Source organism: Euprymna scolopes, chromosome 17, assembly GCF_053919585.1.
Source record: "Euprymna scolopes isolate OS-2025 chromosome 17, ASM5391958v1, whole genome shotgun sequence".
Lineage (NCBI taxonomy): Eukaryota > Metazoa > Mollusca > Cephalopoda > Sepiida > Sepiolidae > Euprymna > Euprymna scolopes.
In genome coordinates, this window is record NC_136498.1 from 86,411,074 (window position 1) to 86,433,655 (window position 22,582).

Consider the following 22,582-nt stretch of genomic DNA (forward strand, 5'->3'; position numbering starts at 1 on the left):
TTTTGGGCTCAAATTCAGTTATTAAGTTAGATCCATGTCCAAGGAACCTGTATCTAAAATTTCAAGTGCCCCAAATTGTCGGAGGAGTTTGGTAGAGTTCTCAAAGATCAAATCGTTAAACTTTACCCCTTAACAGCCACATTTCTGGCCGAAAACCGATCACATAGATTTTCCCAAGTCTCAGTACCCTGTATATAAAATTTCGAGTCTGTAGACTGAAAATTAACAGAGTTATTGCGAAGGAAAATGTACACAGGCACACAGACACACAGACATACAAACAGACACACAGATACGTTCACTTTTATATATATATATATATATATATATATATCTAGAGAGAGAGAGAGAAAGAGAGATAGATAGATATATAGATAGATAGATAGATAGATAGATAGATAGATAGATTGTATATTTATATTTAAATCAGTTTAAAAAAATTTTTTTTGTTTAGTTTTTAATTTTAATTAAACGGGGTTAAATTATATTCATATATATACTAGCATGGGTGCCCGGCGTTGCCCGGGTGTTTGGATGTGTATGTTGAGCAAAAAAAAAAAAGTGGTAGTAGGTAGGAAGGCTCGAATCCGTACCTCGAATGAGGAAAAGAACGCGAAAAGACGTGACGGCTTTGCTGTTACCACCACCGCAAAACCGGAAGTGACGTAGGTTTTAATTAAGGCTAGACAATCGAAAGGAGAGGATGACTTTCGAAAATATAGGCGCAAAAAGCGACCCCCTGAAGAAAAGTGCCTAGTTGAAGGTGGAGATATTAATGTTTTTAGCAGATTTTTTGATATTTATTGTCTGAAAGGTCGAACTTCAAAACGATACTGATCTTGTGAAAATCCGTAGCCTCTGTCGAAAGTTTTAGGCAGACCTGCAAACATACATACATTAATTTATATATTGGTAACTCAAATTTTTTACCCAAGCCCATTGAAATGCTTTCCTTATGTCTGAATACACTTTATGTCAAATTTCAAATTTTTAGACCAGAAATTGTCTGAGTAATTTGGTAGAGGCTGAAGCGGTCAAATTTTTTTTAACTTTGACTCCTATTATGGCCCTTACTGTTTATTATTTTGGGCTCAAATCAAGTTATTAAGTTGGATCCATGTCCAAAGAACATATATCTAAAATTTCAAGTGTTTAGATCCAGAATTGGCGGAGAAGTTTCATAGAGTTCTCAAAAGACAAATCGTTGAACTTTGACCCATTAGCAGTTAAGTTTCTGGCTGAAAAAGGATTACAAATATTTTCCCATATCTCACTACCCTGTATATCAAATTTCGAGTGTGTAGACTAAAAATTGACAGAGTTATTACGTAGGAAAATGTACACACACACACACTTTCACTTATAAAAAAAAGCGGTCAATTTTTTAAACTTTGACCACTATTATGACCCTTTAACATTTATTGCTAAAATTGACAGAGTTATTGCATAGGAAAATGTACACAGACACGCAGACAGACAAATAAACACACAGACACACAGACACACAGACACGGTCATTTTTATAGATATACTACATTGTCCGGGTGTTGGATGTGTATGTTGAGCAAAAAAAAAAGAAGTGGTAGTAGGAAGGCAGGCTGGAACCGTACCATAAAGGAGGAAAAGAACAGGGAAAAAACTCTGACGTCTTGCTGTTACGACCACCGCGAAACCAGAAGTGATTTTTGTTTAAATTAAGGCTGGACAATCAAAAGGAGAGGATGATTTTCAAAAATATCGGCGGAAAAAGCGACTGCCCCTTCCCTGTAGAAAAAGGCGCAGTTGAAGGTGAAGATATTAATGCTTTTAGCCAATTTTTCGATATTTGTCGTCTGACAGGTTGAACTTCAAAAGAATACTGATCTTGGTAAAATCCGTCGCCTCTGTCGAAAGTTTTAGGCTGACATGCAAACATACATACATACATTTATATATTGGTAACTTAAAATTTTCGACCCAAACCGATTAAAAAGCTTGCTCTATCTCTGAATGCCCTTTATGTAAAATTTCAAATGTTTACACCAGAAATTGTCTGAGTAATTTGGTAGAGACCGCAGAGGTTACATTTTAAAAAACTTTTACCCCTAATATGACCGCTTTACATCTATTATTTTGGGCTCAAATGAAGTTATTAAGTTAGATCCATGTCCAAGGAACTTATATCTAAAATTTCAAGTGTTTATACTTAAAATTGTCGGAGGAGTTAGGTAGAGTTCTCAAAGGTAAAATCGTTGAACCTTAATAGCCAAATTTCTGGCCAAAAACGTATTACAAACATTTTTCCAAATCTCAGTACCCTATATATCAAATTTCGAGTCTGTAAACTGAAAATTGACAGAGTCATTGCATTGGAAAATTTACACAGACAAACACACACACACACACGTCTACTTTTATAGATATAATAGACTAGCATTTCAGCCCGGTGTTGCCCGGGTGTTTGGATGTGTATGTTGAGCAAAAAAAAAAAAAAAGTGGTAGTAGGAAGGCAGGCTCGAACCCGTAACACGAAGGAGGAAAAGAACGGGAAAAAATCCTGACGTCTTTACTGTTACGACCACCGCCAAACCGGAAGTGACTTATGTTTAAATTAAGCCTAGAAAATCGAAAGGAGAGGATGACTTTAAAAAATATCGGTGAAAAAAGCGCCCCCCCCGTAGAAAAGTGCCAATTTGATGGTGAAGATATTAATGTTTTTAGCCAATTTTTCGATATTTATTGTCTGAAAGGTCGATCTTTAAAACGATACGGATCTTAGTAAAATCCGTCGCCTCTGTCGAAAGTTTTAGGCAGACATGCAAACATACATGCATACATAAATACATTTATATATTGGTAACTAAAAATCAATTAAAAAGCTTGCCCTATCTCTGAATACCTTTTATGTCAAATTTCAAATTTTTAGACCAGAAATTGACTGAGTAATTTGGTAGAGACCGCAGAGGTAAAATTTTTTAAACTTTTACCTCTATTATGACCTCTTAACATTTATTGTTTTGGGCTCAAGTTAGACCCATGTCCAAGCAACCTACATCTAAAATTTTAAGTGTTTAGACCCAGAATAGGCGGTTGAACTTTGATCCCCTAACAGCCAAATTTCTGGCCGAAAACCGATCACAAACATTTTCCCAAATCTCAGTACTATGTATATCAAATTTCGAGTCTGTAGACTTAAAATTGACAAAGTTATTGCGTAGGGAAATTTACACAGACACACAGACGGACACACAAACACACACACACGTTCACTTATATATATATATATATATATATATATATATATATATATATATATATCAAACATTGTTAAACAACATTGAGCGTTTCTGAGTAATAAGGTTTTTTCATATATATATATGCATATATATATATATATATATATATATATATATATATATATATATATATATATATATATATATGAATAAAAAAGAATGCGAAAAGTATAAAAGCTTATAACTTTTCTCTATTCGTTTTTAATTGGTGACGTGCAGGAATACAAAATAATAATATTATGAAAAAAAATTAAAAAACTTTTTTCATATATATATATATATATATATATATATATATATATATATATATGTATGTATATATATATATATATATATATATATATATATATATATATATATATATATAATCTGAGGTTATTGTTGTCCAGAGATTAAGTAACCAATAAAGTTTAACGTGGTTAATACAAGAGTGTTCAATAGCGAAGTAGAGCGGGATATACTCATTATTTGTTTTATTTTCTGCTTATATAAAAACAAATAAATAAAGAGCACACACACATATAACGATAGCAGTTTTTAAATGAATAGTATTAATTTTATACCTACAGACACTAGTGTTTCATGCTTATACAGTTATTTAGTGTAGAAAGTGATAGTTACTGAAATTCGGATTCACTCACAAAATCACCCTAAACTTCGTAGGTTGATATTCTACTTCCAGGCTATCAGAAATTATCACGGACATTGAGGAAAATTAAGTACCTATAATTGCCACACACACACACACACACACACACACACACACACACACACACACACACACACACACACACACACGCATATCTGTCATAGTAGTATGCAAGCAAATATTTTTCCTTCTTATCTTGAATTTACACTTTCGTTCAAAAGTCATTAACATCAAATAACATATTTTATTCATAAGAGATTTCAGTAACGCATGAAATACAACATATTTAATTGTGAAATCAAGATGAGTGTACAGATTGTAATTCTCCGTGTAAACAGACCACCTGTGATGAAACCACGCACATGTACGTAGCAGAAGCGCCATCTCGATATATGCAAATGACGAAGCCGTGGTGTGAAGTGATGTACAGCAAAGGAAGAGATGGGAAAGTAAATGTGGAAACATGTGCAGGCGACACTTGGAAGCGCATGTTGGTGCGAGGGGAACTTTTAATAAAGAATGATCAGATGATCGTATGCTATGGGGCGAACTACAGAAAAAGCAACTTGTTGTAGCTGCAGACAAAGAAAACAGGTAAATGATCCGAGAGAACGCAGGAATGCGCCCATGTTGTTCGTGGCTTGGAAAATTGCGTGTCTGTGGTTTGCTGCTCATTAATAAATGTGTTTTGTTTTAACCGAAGAAAACTTGAATGGAATTTCTTCCTTTCAACTGTTGAAATACATGTTGGATTCATTACATTAGCGCCAGTGTAAGTGTTATACAGTGTTATTTTTTTTTTATTATCTATTCTTGATTGTAGCTTACACTCTGTCTTGTTTTGGAATATATTCTCTCAATTTTATCTTATCGCACAAGAATCTGCTGTGTAACGCCTCCTTCGAGGAGGTGGTTAAGGACTCTTATTTCTCTGGATTCTCGGCACGTGTCGTCTAGACTCCTCTGAGGCTGTTACATGAAATCTGGTATGCTGAAAGCGAATATCGAAACGGCAGGCGGGAAGAAAGACAAAGGATTGTAGTCTATCTACAAAAACTTAATTCTCATAAAATTATGTACAAAATGTTTCTATAATTCTCATTCAGATTTTGTAAGTTCTTTTCAAAGTCTCAAATCTCTTCACAGACAGCGACCGACGGATGGATGAGGTGGTGAGGGGTCACATCTCTTCTCGGACTCAACAAGCAATCTGCTTTGAAACTCTCCACTCACTTTGCGACACAACTCTACTCTGCTCTACTCTAATCTGAAACTCTCTGGCTAATTTTCGCCCGACAGTCGTATATATAGTAAGGTGTGTGGATAGGGTGGAAATTCTCCCCAGCCAATAAGATTTCGCCACGAAATCTCCACGAAATCCTAAGCCCCAGGTCCCTGGGTGGGCACCATTCCCACACCTGAAATTCTCTCACCATTTTCAAGGACAAATGTCAATTCTGACACCCTACCCTGGGTTCATTTAAGGCCAGACAAGGTTCTAAGTGAAATTTCCTGTCGTCAACTTCTAGCCGTAAAAATATTTCTCTGGTTTTAAAACAATATCTATTTTGACATGAAATAAAATATGTATATTTATCTTCTCTATCTTAAATCCTTGGGTTATCTGGCGTCACCCGGAAATACAAAGCTACCTCAGCGTAGTTCTAACGCTCCTTAATGGGGGATTACGTTACAGCTGTTTCTAAATTCGATACAAACAAAGGATTGATAGAGTGGTCTACCCAACTCTTTTACTCAGATATTGTATAAGGAAATAATAATTCCTATCGTTCTCCAGATGATTAGAGCAGAAGTAAATACTATATCTTTAAGAGAGCTTGTATTATTTTACATAGATCGACAATGTTTATATTAATTGCACAACTTAGTTATAACAAATGAACTTTATAACTAATTCAGGTGTAAAGATTGTTAATAAATGTAGCGAAGTATAATTATTCATAGAATTTATTTTATGTTTTCATCTAAAGTAAGTGAATGGTTTGTAAATAATGACTTCCTTTCTGCTCTCAACATGTTTTCTTTAATAAAGGTAGAAAATCGATGTTTGGTTAAAAGTAAAGTGTTTAGTTATTTTATTTAATGCTCATTTTAGAAACATAATATTGCCTGATAATCACGGTAAAAAACGCATAAGAACTAACATCAGTTAGTCAGCACAACGTATTTATATGAGTGGGTGGAAAGCGCCATTCAAACCTTGATTAGAAGAATATTGAAATCCTGGGGAGATTTAGTGTCACTAAAATTTCAGTCAACGACTGGTGGGCGAATATCAACTGTATTGTAATGGTCATGGTGCAGAGAGTACATAGCATTTAAGGAGACTCCAGGAGAAAATAGTTTTTATAAGGGAAAAACTCTAACAACTTGTATGAGAACTCCAAGTGAATAATAGTCAAGATTATCAATTTGTCAGCAAATAATATTTTTCTGTTCTATAATTGCTATTTGACAAATAATTATGTTGCTCTCAATTCTTACAAAGCAAAATGTTATATATTCGTCAGATACGGATGATTCTTTTAAATATAGGTTGTTTCTACCAAGATGATCGGTTTTGTCTAACAAATAGCACCTGCGATGACCTGTGATGACCTGAGATCACATGTGATGACCTGAGATCACATGTGATGACCTGCGATGATATGTGATAATATGTCATGACATGTGATGATATGTGATGACATGTGACGACCTGCGATGACATGTGATAATATGTGATGACCTGTGATGACCTGTGATGACCTATGATGACCTGTAATGATATGTGATGATATGTGATGACATGTGGGAACCTGCGATGACATGTGATGACCTGTGATGACATGTGATGATATGTGATGATATGTGATGACATGTGATGATATGTGATGACATGTGTTGCTAGGTGATGGCCTGTGATGACCTCTGATGACATGTGATGATATATGATGACCTGTGATGACATGTGATGTACTCTGATGACATGTGATGATATGTGATGATATGTGATGATATGTGATGACATGTGATGATATGTGTTTACCTGTGATGCCCTGTGATTACCTGTGAGGACCTGCGATGATATGTGATGATATGTGGTGACATGTGATTATATGTGATGATATGTGATGATATGTGATGACATAGGATGACATGTGATATGTGATGATATGTGATGATATGTGATGATATGTGATAATAGGTGATGACCTGTGATGATATGTGGTTACCTGTGATTATATGTGATGACCTGTGATGATATGTGATGACATGTGATTATATGTGATGATATGTGATGATACGTGATGACCTTGATGACCTGTGATTACATGTGAGGATATATGATGACCTGTGATGACCTGTGATGTGCTCCGATGACATTTGATGATATGTGATGATATGTGATGACATATGATGAGATGTGATGATATGTGATGACCTGTGATGACCTGCGATGATATGTGATGACCTGCGATTACCTGTGATGACTTGTGATTACCTGTGAGGACCTGCGATGATATGTGATGATATGTGATGACACGTGATTATATGTGATGATATGTGATTATATGTGATGACCTGTGATGATATGTGATGACCTGTGATTACCTGTGAGAACATGTGATGATATATGATGACCTGTGATGACCTGTGATGTGGTCTGATGACTTGTGATAATATGTGATAATATGTGATGATATGTGATGATATGTGATGACCTGTGATGACCTGCGATGATATGTGATGATATGTGATGACCTGTGATTATATGTGATGATATGTGATGATATGTGATTACATGTGATGATATGTGATGATATGTGATGATATGTGATGACCTGTGATGACCTGTGATTACATGTGATAATATGTGAAGATTTGTGATGACATGTGATTACATGTGATGACCTGTGATTACCTGCGATTACATGTGATTATATGTGATGATACGTGATGACCTGTGATGACATGTGATGATATGTGATGACCTGTGATTAGATGTGATGATATGTGATGATATATGACATGTGATGATATGTGCTGATATGTGATGACATGTTATATGTGGTGACCTGTGATTATATGCGATGACCTGCGATTATATGTGATGACATGTGATTATATGTGATGATATGTGATGATATGTGATGACCTGTGATGACCTGTGATGACATGTGATGATATATGATGACCTGTGATGACCTGTGATTTGCTCTGATTACATGTGATGATATGTGATGATATGTGATGACATGTGATTACATGTGATGATACGTGATGACCTGTGATGACCTATGCTTACATGTTATGATATATGATGATATGTGATGACCTGTGATGACCTTAGATGACCTGCGATTTCATATGATGATGTGATGACATGTGATGATATGTATATCATCACATATCATCACATATCATCACATATCATCGCAGGTCATCACAGGTCATCACATATCATCACATGTCATCACATGTCATAACATATCATCACATGTCATCAGAGCACATCACAGGTCATCACAGGTCATCACATATCATCACATATAATCACATATCATCACATGTAATCACATATCATCACATATAATCACATGTCATCATGTATCATCACATGTCATCACAGGTCATCACATATCATCACAGGTCATCACAGGTCATCACACATCATCACATGTCATCGCTGGTAATCACAGGTCATCACAGGTAATCACATATCATCACACATCATCACATGTCATCGCTGGTAATCACAGGTCATCACAGGTAATCACATGTCATCACAAATCCTCACATATTATCACATGTCATCACAGATCATCACAGGTGATCACATATCATCACATATCATCACATATGATCACATATAATCACATGTCATCACATATCATCACAGGTCTTCACAGGTCATCACAGGTAATCGCAGGTCATCACATATCATCACATGTCATCACAGGTCATCAGATGTCATCACAGGTCATCACATATCACATATCATCAAATATCATCACAGGTCATCACATATCATCACATATCATCACATATCATCACATGTCATCACATATAATCACATGTGATCGCAGGTCATCACATGTGATCGCAGGTCATTACAGGTCATTGCAGATGCTATTTGATGACATGTGATGATATGTGATTACATGTGATGATATGTGATGACCTGTGATTACCTGTGATGACCTGTGATGGCCTGTGATTACCTGTGATGACCTGCGATGATATGTGATGACCTGCGATGATATGTGATGACCTGCGATGACATGTGATGATATGTGATTACCTGTGGACATTTTGTTTGTCAAGATTAACTGTTATTATTTTTCTGCTACTTCTTCATCCAAATAACAGATGTTATGTGGCTTGTTCATTATTTACAAATATACGAGTTTGTAACACTATATTAAATTTTATTATTAAATGTTAAAGCACAAATAATTTCTAATCACAAACTTAATTCTTCACAGAAGAATTGAGTTTGTGTAGATAACTTATGGTTAGGATTGGAATTGTATATTTCAACCATTATGCATCATATTCTATTTATAAAACTTTTAATTTTGTTTATTTTAAGCTTCTGATGGCCAAGAACTTGCCAAGATAAGAAAGGTGAAAGTGATCAGGAATAATAAAAGGGAAGGTAAATTAATTTTCTTTTATTCCTTGTTTGTCTTTTCCAATTTTCCTTTCGCTGGTTTACTAATATTTTGTTGCAGTTTCTATATACACAGTTTAGTTTCCTTTTCCTCATTCTAATAAACTCTTCCTGTTCTTTCTGATTCATAGTCAATTCAATGTCAAATATGTCCGTCTATAATCACTATACAAAGTTTATTTAATGTTGGTATCTAATAATAATTCTGATCATGACATTTACCAAGCAGCTTATTGTCTGTTTGTTTCATATAATTACTATTGATCAGATGTTCGTGAAATTTATAATATAGTCATATCTAATTTTTCTTAGATATTTGAAGACATCCAAAGCATTATTCAGAACTAAGATTTTTTTAATGGATATTATCTCATTTTTTTAATGGATATTATCTCATTTTTTTAATGGATATTATCTCATTTTTTTAATGGATATTATCTCATTTTTTTAATGGATATTATCTCATTCACTTAACGAAGCAAGATGAAATATTATCCCATTATTTGGCTCATATCATTGGGAGGAAATCATATGATTAATGTAAAATGAGAACATGTGTCCTTCTAGATCGTTGCTAAGATCAACACAAAAAACAAATAGCTACCTCATGTCTCTTTTCTACATAGCTATCAGAGGAGATCACACCTTTTTACGTCCTGTTCAGGGGAGATTAATCCTGGTTACTTACTGTTGTCAGGAACAGATGACTCTTTTACCTATAAATGCCCCTCTCCTCTCATGACCAGAAAATGAATTGACATGATTATCTTTGCATGCACCAGAAAACTTGTGTAAATTTATGTACATCTGATAGCTTTGTTTGCGTTTTTATTTTGGGACATTAAAGTTGTCATAATGGTAGGAAACTGACCAGGTGTGTACATTTTCATGTGGTATCATCAACTTCCATTTTTTTTTCATCATGCTTGCTGGGCATTGATGTGCCGTTCGACCTCTATTGCTTCCTCCACTGAGTATATGCTACAGAAAAACCGATAGTTGCAGTGTTACTCGATCGTTTCCATCTACTTGCACTGTCGATTTCCATGTGTCTCTATGATTTTCCTCATCTTCATCCATCGATGTGAGTAGTTACCATCCTGGTTCTGGATCTGGACAAAGTACAAAACAGAGATAACAAAATACGTTTTGATTTTGACACAGATAAGGAGTGGGGAAATGTTTTGACAGTGGTTTCAGCTAAGCGGGTATTTATCATGAAATATTGGCGAGGAGGGACCAGAGATTGGAGTTCAGTCGAGCACCTGCCATGGTAGTAATGATAAAACAAAGACAGGCTCGCAACGTCTGTCCTGTGGGAGAGAGGTTGCAGGGAAGAGAAAAGGGCATCACCCACTAGGCCATGAAGTCTATTTTGTACTCTGTCAAGGCAGGATAGGCTGTTTTTAGCAGCTCCTGCCCAGATGTGGCAGCAGTACTCCATCCTTGGACTTACTTGGCTTTTATACAGATAGAGAATTGCATTAGGGGTGAGATATCTTCTGGAGCGGTAGAAGGATCCTACCATTTTTCCAGCGAGCTTGGCAACTGACTTGATGTACGTGTCCATTTCAGATCAGGAGTAAAGGTCAAGCCCAGAAGCTTATTAAAACATGGAGCTTCCCCTAGACGAGAGCAACGCATTTCAATTGATGTCAGATGGAGATCAGAGCGTTGATGATGTAAAGACAGGAGCTTGGTTTTAGATGCATTAAAAGTAACCAGTCACTTCCTCACCTATTGTACCACACACTCAAGATCACAGGAGAGAGAATTAGAGAGAACTTTGTCTTTATGGCCTTTGATGTGTTGCCATACATGGTCGTGTCATCAGCATAGATGTCAACGAATGATTTAAGTATGTGTTTTGAGAGATCATTGATGTAGATCAGAAAGAGAGTTTGGCCTAGTATGGACCCCTGAGGGATTCCATTAATATTGAGGGCCTCTGATTTCTGCCCATCAACCACTATTCTTATGAGCCTATCGGAAAGAAATGATTTAATGATCGAGAAAACATTTCCAGCTATACTGTAGCTGGAAATCTTGTGAAGTAGTCCCTTATGCCATACCTTATCGAAGGCTTTTGATATGTCAAGAGCAATTGCCCTCGAGAGGAAGCCTTTGTCAAGAGATTCACTAATCCTATGAGATATAACCGTTAGCACATCTGCTGTAGATCTGGCAGAACGGAAACCATATTGCATGTCACTAAGAAAGTTATTTGTGCTAAGGTGGTTGACTACTTTTCTATTTAATATGGATTCCAGCAACTTACTCATGACACACAGTAGACCTATTGGTCTATACTGAGAGGGAAATAACATCACCTGAATTCTTAAATACAGGGTATACTGATGACGTTTTCCAGGGTGTTGAGAAGCACTTCTCTTTAAGGCAAAGCTTAAGGAGTTTTGTAAGTATGGGGGCAAGTCCTGGTTGAAGCTTTTTTAGCACAATGATTGGAATGTCGTCAAGGCCAGTTGCTTTACTGGAATCAAGGTTCTTGATTAGCTTGGCACACAGATATTTGTATGCTGCATAACGTGTTGTCCATTATAGGAGGAAATACGGGGAGTTGATGACATGGCCTATCATATTATTTATGTAGTTGTATAATTATAAAATACTCTTGTTTATATATATATATATATATATATATATATATATATATATATATATACATATATATATATAAAGAGAGAACGAGAGAGAGAGAGAGAGAGAAAAAGTGAGAGAGATGTAAAGTTTGTTGATACTGAAATACGAGGCGCACTTTGTGGTGATGCCATTAGCTTGGCTAGACCAGCCATATATAATTAAATCTCTAGATTAATACTTCGCTGATCATGTACAATGTTAACTAACATGTTAACTAACATGTTAACTAACATGTTAACTAACAGCAGAAGTTCGGTTTTGAATTTATTAATGTAATCATCCATGATGTTATGATGTGGCTTTAGTTTAAGATTTTCATGGCAAATGCTTTCCAATCTGTTGTGGTTGCAAGGTTGAACAATAATTAGTAAGGAAATACAATGAATACGCAAACAACAAGATAACGCAATAATAAGTGTATTAAAGAAAAGGTATATTTACAATATGTACAAATGACGGTGTCGAGTCAGAGAGTCATGGTGGGAGGACATGTACGCTCTTCGGCGTCACTTCTGGTGGCATTTGAGTAAGACACACCAAGGCCAACCTAGGCTTGCCATTTATAGTGTTATGTTATTCGCATATGCAAATTAGTGGTTGCCACCACAACACCCCCCTCCCAAGATTTGAAGTCACACAGATTTCAATATATTTTTCTTTTTGGGTTTACCATTAATGGTTCATTCACTTTTCTTTTCCTTCCTGATCTTCGGGGTTCAGGTGCATTTTGAGGCGGTTCCAAATTAAAAGATTCGTATATGATATCTATGATGTCCTCCTCTTCGACTGTTGTCGTATCATCATCATCTTGGATATGACGTTTTTTTATCTGATTTAGGTGCCTTTTATGTATATTCTGTGGACCTTTAATCATGTATGTACAATCACCAATGCGTTTATCCACTACTCCACATTCCCAGTAAGATGTGTTATTTCTGTAGCACTTAAAATATACTCGATCTCCCGAGTTATATTTCTTTCTTCTCGTGTGTGTAGTGTTTCGGATAATTGCCTGCCTTGGCAATAGTTTGTCAAACGCTGATTTTACCTTTCTGGCAAACATTAGATCAGCTGGTGATATGTTTGATGGTGTACTAGGATGTGGTGTAATCCTATATACTTGCAAGAATTGTTGCAAAGCTTTTTCTGTTGGTGTTCCAATGGATTTCTTTAACGCTCGTTTTAGAGTGTCCACGAACCTTTCCGCGAGGCCGTTCGACCTTGGATGATACGGCGGAGTCGTGATGTGCTTCACTCGGAACGTGTCGCAAAATTCCTTAAACTCTGCGGATATGAACTACGTTCCGTTGTCAGTGACCAGTGTGTCTGGTACACCGAATCTTGCAAACAACTCGTGTAGGAACCCTATTGAGTTGTTCGTTGTTGGATTCCTGCAACGCATTACCTCCGGCCATTTTGTGAAACTATCCACTACAATTAAATAATAGTTTTCACCTACTGGACCAGCGAAGTCCATGTGGATTCTCGACCATGGTTGGTCGGTTTTCGGCCAGGGTTTGTGTACTATAGGTGGAGATTTTGCCGCTAACTGGCATCCTTTACATTTATCAATTGTTGTCGCTATGTCAGTGTCCATGTTACGCCAGTACACGTAGCTTCTCATTAACGACTTCATTCGATTTATCCCCGGATGTCCTGTGTGGAAATCTCTTAACATCCTATTCTGCAATGTTTTGGGTATTACCACTCTCTCGCTGTACAGTAACACATCGTCACATATGGAGAAAACTTCCTGCACCTTTGTGTCCGTTATAATTTTCTCTTTTATGTCCTTTATATATTCGTCTTTCTCGGCTTCCTTTTTAATGTCCGACAAAGTTACGGGTAGTTCCTTAATGATGTTTGCTACCATATTTTTTACTTCAACATTTGTCCGAATAGCTGCAATGACTGATTCTTCCAGATTGTGTTTCTGTGGTATCAGTCTTGACAGTCCATCCGCATGGCAAATCTTTTTTGATGCTAGATGTTGTAGCTGGAAATCGTAATTAAGTAGTATTGTACCCCAGCGCAGCAATCTATTTGCGGTGTATACCGGCAATCCTTTTTTTGATCCATAGATCGTGACTAACGGTTTATGGTCGGTTTCAAGTATGAATTGTCTACCATATAAATATCGGTGAAATTTAGTCACGGCAAAGATTATGCTCAACGCTTCTTTTTCGATTTGTGAATATGCCCTTTCGGCTGGTATCAGCGTTCTCGAAGCGTGCGCTATTGGTTTTCTAGACCCATCCGGCATAATATGTTGAATGCATGCTCGTAAGCCGTAGGAGCTAGCGTCACTAGCGACGACTATTTTAAAGTTTGTGTCAAAGTGCGTTAAGAATAATTCGGATGTTAGTGCGCTCTTTATTTTGTCAAAAGCGGTTTGACATTCTTGCGTCCAGTTCCACGGTGTATCCTTTTTAAGCAGATTATTTAAGGGGGCTCGCAAATTATGCATTCCTTCAATAAAAGATTGGTAATAACTTGCGAGTCCTAAGAAACTCTGCAAGGTTGTTACATTATCGGGTGCTGGCATATTTTTTATTGCCGCAGATCTGTCTAGGTCTGGACGTCGTCCATGTTTGTTTATTATGTGTCCAAGATACTTAATCTCGCTCATACAAAAGTCACATTTACTTTCTTTTACTTTAAAGCCGAATTCTTGTATTCGAGTAAATACTTGTTTCAAATGTTCCTTATGTTCTTCTAGGGATTTGCTCCTGACAACAATGTCGTCCAGGTATGCACATGCGCACTCAATACCACTTAGCATGGTGTCCATCGCTTGCTGAAAGATGGCAGGCGCTACTTTGATGCCAAAAGGCAATCGGTTGTATTTGTACAATCCCTTATGCGTATTGATGCATAGTATTTTTGAGCAATTCTCCTCGACCGGTATTTGCAAATACGCGTCGCTCAAGTCTATCTTGGAGAAGATATTACCCCCATTCAACTTCGTGAATATTTCCTCTGGGCTTGGTAGGGGGTAATGGTGATCTTTTAATAGGGAGTTGACCCCGGTCGAAAAGTCTGCGCACACTCTAACTTCGTCATTCTTTTTCTTTACGTATACGGTGGGGGCTGCCCACTCGCTGTGTTCTATTTTTGATAGAATTCCCGTCTGTTCCAATCTATTTAATTCTTTATCAATCTTTTCCAACCCAGCGAACGGAACATTTCGCTTTTTTCTAAAAATTGGGCTGGCGTTTTCTTTAAGTTCAAACGAGGCCTTGAATTTATTGCAGCGACCTAAGTTAGTCGTGAATGCCTCAGGAAATAATTCTTTTAAATCGTCTTTTATATTTACTGTTGTTGGAGAAGAACATTCTAATTTTTTACAGAATGTATTGATTGGCTTATCCCATAGTCCAAATTTCTCAATTAAATCTATTCAAAACAGATTTTCACTATTTTTAGTACGAATATTTTAATTTCTTCGAAATCCCTTTCAATTTTATCGGGGGGACAACTTCTCCTTCAAATTTTATACCACCACCAGTTACCGTCCGGGCTGCTTTACTAGTTTTCATCATGGCCGGTTTTCCCAACTTTTTCCACGTATTCAAGTTTATTATAGAAACATCGGAGCCGGAGTCGAGTTGTAACTTTATTGATGTTTTAAATATTTCCACTTTTACGTATTTTCGCCGATCTTTGTCTAATTTTGTATTTGATTTTGTTTGCTGTACTCTCTTTCTGGTGTAATCTTTATATCTGCAGCAATCGCTTTTGTGTCCCACCTTCTTACAAATGTAGAATTTTTTCTTCTTATAAGGACAATCTGATTCCCAATGCTTTTCTGCACATCTCTTACAGTTATATCTAGGAAGAGGCTTGTTATATTGTGTACTATATTTATGGTTATTATCTTTGGAATATCCCGTTCCATTGCTTTTCTTTGTAAAGTTCTTGGTTGGTGCGTATGGTTTTCTAACTTTTCTTACATATGCCACTCCGGATTCTTCTATATTTTTTAATCCTTTTTTAGTGTAATGGCCCTTTCACAGTCCTCTGCTAGTTTCTGGAGGGTTAAATCTTGCTCAGATTCCAGCTTAGACAACACTCGTCTGCGTATTTCTGCATTTCTCGTGGAAACTAACCCTTGAGCGAAGATTAGACATTTAAAATCTTCTGCCGTTAGTTCTGCAAGCTTAAAATTATCGCAGTTTTTATTGACAACTGATGCGTATGTCAAATAATCTTGGTTGTCCATCTTTCTTAGATTCATGCACAGCCATCTTTTATGAAAAAGAGATATATTTGGATTAAATAATTCTTTTAGTAATTTTACAGCTTCCATGAACTCTAATTCCGCAGTTTTTTTAGGTAATATGTAATCTACGAATTTGCTGTGTTCTGATGTACCCAATTTTCTGAGTAAGAGGCTCACTTTCTGACTATTTGGCCAATTTTTACAGTCCAGTTGAAAAACATCCTCGTATCTTGTGTAGTATGCTTCAAAATTCTTCTCTTCCTCAGGCACATAATGAAATGTGTCCATGCTATTAAAAATAGTTGTATGGGAGAAATTAACACTATCGACATTTTCTCGATTACTCTTTAGTAGTTCCAGTGTTTTAGCAAAACGTTCCTCTTGTTTTTCCAATTGTATTCCAATTGTAGTTTCTTATGCCTTTCTTCCTGTTCCAATTGCAGTTTTTTCTGCTTTAATTGCGCCATTTTCTGCTTTTCTTCTTGTTCCTGCTGCCATTTCAATAATCTGTCCTCTCTTTTTTCCTCGCGGTCAGCCTGTGCCTGTATTTGTGTTTGCAAAAACTCGTTTTGTGTAGCTTGTCTGCGTTCATCCCGCTCAGCCTGTGCTTGTAAAAATTGCATGAACATTTTTGATAAGTCTTCCATGTTTTTTTGTTTTTTTTAGTGTGTAGTTAAAAAAATATTGTACAATGTACCATATACACTGGTTTGGGTTACAACAAAAACGCAAATTGCTGTAAGATCCTGTTTTCAATAATTAATATCGCTGCTTGCAATAATATATTCTTTTTGCGAGTCACGCTGCAAAAAAAAATAAAACAGGTTTATCTGGAATCACGAAATGGAATCGACTTTCCGTTTTTAGGCACTTACTAATAAGTAACTCTTTCCACAAAATAAAAGTTTGGGTTTTTTTTTTAATCGAGTCACAATTGAATAAATGTATGCAGTACATTTAGTTCTTTGAGTTTTTTTTTCTCTAGTATTTTAGTAATTAAAATACCTCTTAAATTGAGATTGCCTTTTTATTCTGTGACGTTTTACTGTATTATCCGTTATTCAGTGACAACTTCAAGAAAAAAATCCTTTCCTTGACTTTTAGTTTTAGCTGTGGTATTTCCTTTTAGTACCGACGTCAACCAAAACATTAATTAAAAAGTCCTTTAGTTGTTGTTTTGTTTACGGAAAACAGTAATTAGAATCCACTGGTGAACTTTTTTCGTAGGTTACTTCCTTGCTTTTTGTAATACAGGTCTGACCTGTCGTTTTTGCGACAGAACAAAGTTCGCTTTTCGTTTACAAATTGATCCTTTAGTAAGATTTGTCGTGTAGCGACAAACAAAAATTTACTTTTACATTCGTTTGCAAGTCGGATTCCCAGAAAACGGCGTAAATTGTCGCTTTTGCCACGTTAGAGTTTTTTTTTTCACTTGAGTTGAAACTTCTCTTTAGCGTAAAATCCGTTTGCTCGTCAACATTTTGCATTCCTTAAAAAAAATGGTCAACCTTTGCGTTGTACTTTTTTTAAAAATAGTTCTTCGTCAAACTGTTGTATTTGACGCTTCATATCTCATCGCCAACTGTTGTGGTTGCAAGGTTGAACAATAATTAGTAAGGAAATACAATGAAGACGCAAACAACAAGATAACGCAATAATAAGTGTATTAAAGAAAAGGTATATTTACAATATGCACAAATGACGGTGTCGAGTCAGAGAGTCTTGGTGGGAGGACATGTACGCTCTTCGGCGTCACTTCTGGTGGCATTTGAGTAAGACACACCAAGGCCAACCTAGGCTTGCCATTTATAGTGTTATGTTATTCGCATATGCAAATAAGTGGTTGCCACCACAACACAATCAAAATGGCATGCAGCGAATTCTCTAGAGAATTATTGTTCAATGGAAAGATCACTTTCTTATCCAAGTAAGAAATTATTTGTCTTTATAATTTTGATATCGGTTTCAGAATTTAAGCTCAGCACCGGAAACATCAGATGGTAGTGTGACAATTTAGCAAGAAACTGCTGTCTAGGTAGCAATCACTGAAACAAATTAGCCAATACACTCATATAACTTCATAGAAAATATCAATAAAATAATAGAAAAATTAAGAAAGCGGAATGTGAAATTTAGATCCAAATTCCAGACTAAAGACGAATAATTTGTTGATGCAAGAAAAGTTATCAGACTCTTCTTTATATCGTATGAAATGTTTGAATTGTTTATTATCTTATAAAATGCTAAACTGTTGGTTTTGTCCAATCAAAAAAATGGAAATATACATTGTATGAAATAGAAATGGAAAACTTGTATGTTGTGCTTGAAATCCTTTACAATACCTGTTAAGAAAATAATGAAATTATTTTAATTTATTTTAAAGTCAATTATGCATATTTTTTTAACTTGATTTTGAACACATGCTGACGTCTTTAAATTCAAATTTATTTTTGTAATTTTAATAGATTACAGAGTTTCTTCATTTCTATCACACTCAGGTTTGTGATCAAATTGCAAACTTACCGATTCTCAGCTGGAAATAAATTATAATAATTCAGGAATCCGTACAGATTTTGACATATGAATTCACAATTTCAACAAAATGCACTTTAAGAAAATTGGAGTTTCATCGTTGTGAGAATAGCAATAAAGAAGAGAAAATTAGTCCGAATCATACAAACTAGTGGGACCTGCGGAAATTCCACAAGGGACTCATTCATATGTAATATATTGATGTTGGCATTCTGTAGATGTTCAGCGTAAATTGAGACGCTCTAATATCATTGTAGCTCTTTTGTTAAACCTGCCAAAGTATTCATCTAAGCTAGCAGCGACGCCCGGCGTAACCCGGTCATAAAGTACGCTTCAATATGATATTTTAATTCTTGCAGATTTCATATCTATTATTATAGAGTTAATGTTCTATCGATTTTTATAAATTATAAGGTTGCGATTTCAAAAATAAAACAAATATATCCATATGCTTTGGGTGCATACACTTGAATCGAAACTGATACCAAAACTTATGATATATGTATATATATATATAGAGAGAGAGAGAAAGAGAGAGAGTCATCCATTTACAGTACTGTTTCGCTGTTTTACAGCTCATCAGTGCGGCTAGACAGGAAACTACCTCAAGCCAGGATTGAAACCCGACTGCCTATACGACAGTCAAGGCTCTTAACGACTACGCCATCGGCGGCTGCTGTGCTAGTCGTGAGTTTAACGATGTTTTGAAATCGTCCGAAATACCTAAGCTCGATTTTTTTACACAAAGAACATCGATTTATATGCTAATGGTAATTCGTGTATCACTTCTCAATATGTTCAATTCAAGATGAGGTGCATTATATATATATATATATATATATATATATATATATATATGTGTGTGTGTGTATATATATATAACTTGTGTTCTTTCAGCTATAATCGAAATCGAAACCAAAACTTATGAAGAATTCTTGGTAAAATTATTTATAAAAAAAAAAATAAAGTAAGTGCCATCAGCTATAATCGAAACCGAAACTAAAAATTATGAAGAATTCTTAGTAAAATTATTTATTACAAGAAATGGATGTCCATAACAATTAAACGGCAATCACTCAAATATAAGCGTGATGCACAAAATTAATAACACACACGCTATCCTATTAATATATAGATTATCTATCTTCATCTAGCAAATTCAGAAACAATTCACATTATTGATAGAAATTAATTATTCTTTGCGCCTCAGTACTTGTTTTGAATTTTCTATTTAAATGAATACACTTTAACCGATATTAGTTATGGTTATGAGTAGGGATAGCAGAATAATAAAACATTTGCTAGTTTCAAAATATTTCATAGAAAGATCTCGTTTTTTTTCAAAATGTTTTACAGAAAATCATGTTTTTCCTTGCGTGTAGATTATTATGCTTCCAAAAAAATAAAAATAGAAATGATAAATTCATTAAAACTTTAGTCTATCGTATATTAGTGTATTTGACTAATAAGTTAGATATAGAATTTATACAGAATTGAATACAATTACTGAAATTATTATTGGGATCAGTTTACTAGAATAAGTTTACTAGAATAAGTTTACTAGAATCAGTTTACAATTGTTAATAGTAAAACATCTAAGATTTGTTTTTTGTAGAAAAGGTTTTATCACTTTTTTACAATGATATTCTCACTAGAAGAACCAATTTTATGTTTTTTTGTAAAGACCTGACTATGTGTGCCGTACAAGGATTTCTGTTTCGCATAAATGATGAGATACGGCTTGCTGAGATATTTTTAATTGAAATTGTTTGATTATATAAATGTACAACTGCTAAAGCCATATAGCAAAAGGTCATTGATTTTTAAAGGTGTGGTCACTCTGTTGTTTTCAGTCATATCATTAAGTTTTAATATATTAGAAATTACACACTTCGATCTATTAATATTCCTGCAGAAATCCTAATCTGTTTCCTCTTTACCGTGAGACATGATGTTCAATCGATTCACTATTTTTATCAGTTGCTTAGAAAAAAGTTCCCCTTGAACGCTTACGCACTTCTCCAGGAGTATGTACTTTCGGGGGCAACTGAATATCCTAAACATTAAATAGACCTTGTATCACATCCAGCCAGCATGGATAGGCAGTACTTATTCACTTCTCCCGGCTGTTTTACTACCACCGAAAACATGTCGGAAATGCTTTTGTTGAAATACTATTCTTGCAACACAAATTCTTGCTTCACTTTCATTTTTGATTGGCTAAAAGTCACATGTTATTGGGAAAATAGGGATTCGATGAAAAAAGTGTTGTTTTTTTTTTACTAAACATTATTGTGGTGAAGTTGCGCAACATCACAAAAGCATTGTAAAATTTTCATATAGAATTTCTTATGATTATTCATCAAGCCTTCTTAATGTGTTAATTTCGAAGTAATTTTTCCATTCTTTGATCTGTGTTTGGCTCATGGCATCATTGCTATCGGCTCACTGAATCCTTTAGATAGTTTGTCTCCGTATCCCGAAGCTTTTTACAAAACTGGATGGTATATCACTGATGCACGCACACCATTTAGTTTCAAAATGAAACTCCAACTTGTTCACATTCCATACATTCTATACAACTTGAATTATTTTATCAGAGCCACTGTTGATGCATTTATGCTTTTTGTTAGCTTTTTATTATATAACTAACCTGGGTGCCCGGCGTTGTCCGGGTGTTTGTATGTGTGTGTTGAGCAAAAGAATGGTAATAGGCAGGCAGGTTCGAACTCGTACCACGAAAGAGAAAAAAAAAAGAACGTGAAAAAAATAATGTGACGTCTTTGCCGTTGTGGCCATCGCCAAACCGAAAATGGCAAAGTTTTAAATCAAAGCTAGTCAATCGAAAAGAAGGTATGACTTTCGAAAATATCGGCGAAAAAAGCGACTCCCCCCCCCTCTTGTAGAAAAGTGCCCAGTTGAGAGTGAAGGGTCGAGCGTCAAAACGATAACGATCTCTGTCGAAAGTTTTAGGCAGACAAACAAACATACATACATACATACATACATGCATACATACATACATACATACATACATAGATTTACAGAGACAGGTGAGATTTATATAATAGATTTAGCGACAAGGATGCTTTTTCTTATTCTCAGATATTCTTTTTCAAATCATCCCTGTTGTCTCTGTCGACTTGATAAGATCGGTCTCCAGAATGGCCAGTTATTTATAGCCACATGTTTAAAAGATTTGAATCTCCTCTTTTTTATTTGGACTAGTACATATTTATACCAAATATCAAGGTCGTATGTATTAATGTTTCTAGCTCTTTTTTTTTGTTTATATCAGTGGTTTTACATTATCAATTTCAATGAAATGATTTGTGTTCCTTTTTATTTGGAAATTTGTATCCTACATTGTAACTCTTAGGTATGTTTATGAATGACATACAAACATTTCGAAAAATTGGTAGAGATACCTCAAAATACAGAGAGTAAAACCTTACCTGCTGATGGTTCCATATTTTTGAACAATTTTCACCTGATGATGTTCGCTCAGCTAACTGCCGATTTGACTCTACCGTGAAGTGTTGGATTATATTTCATTCATTGTCATA

General features: G+C 35.4%; 1 protein-coding gene across 1 annotated transcript in view; it reads left to right on the forward strand.

Moving 5' to 3' along the window:
* The window catches only part of LOC145296840 (polypeptide N-acetylgalactosaminyltransferase-like), a 1,498,391-nt gene that overhangs the window by 721,773 nt on the left and 754,036 nt on the right, over nt 1–22,582 (forward strand). Inside the window, exon 5 of the mRNA XM_080142960.1 lies at nt 9,521–9,586. Coding sequence (XP_079999086.1) covers nt 9,521–9,586 — 66 coding nt within the window. The remainder of the gene's footprint in view (nt 1–9,520; nt 9,587–22,582) is intronic.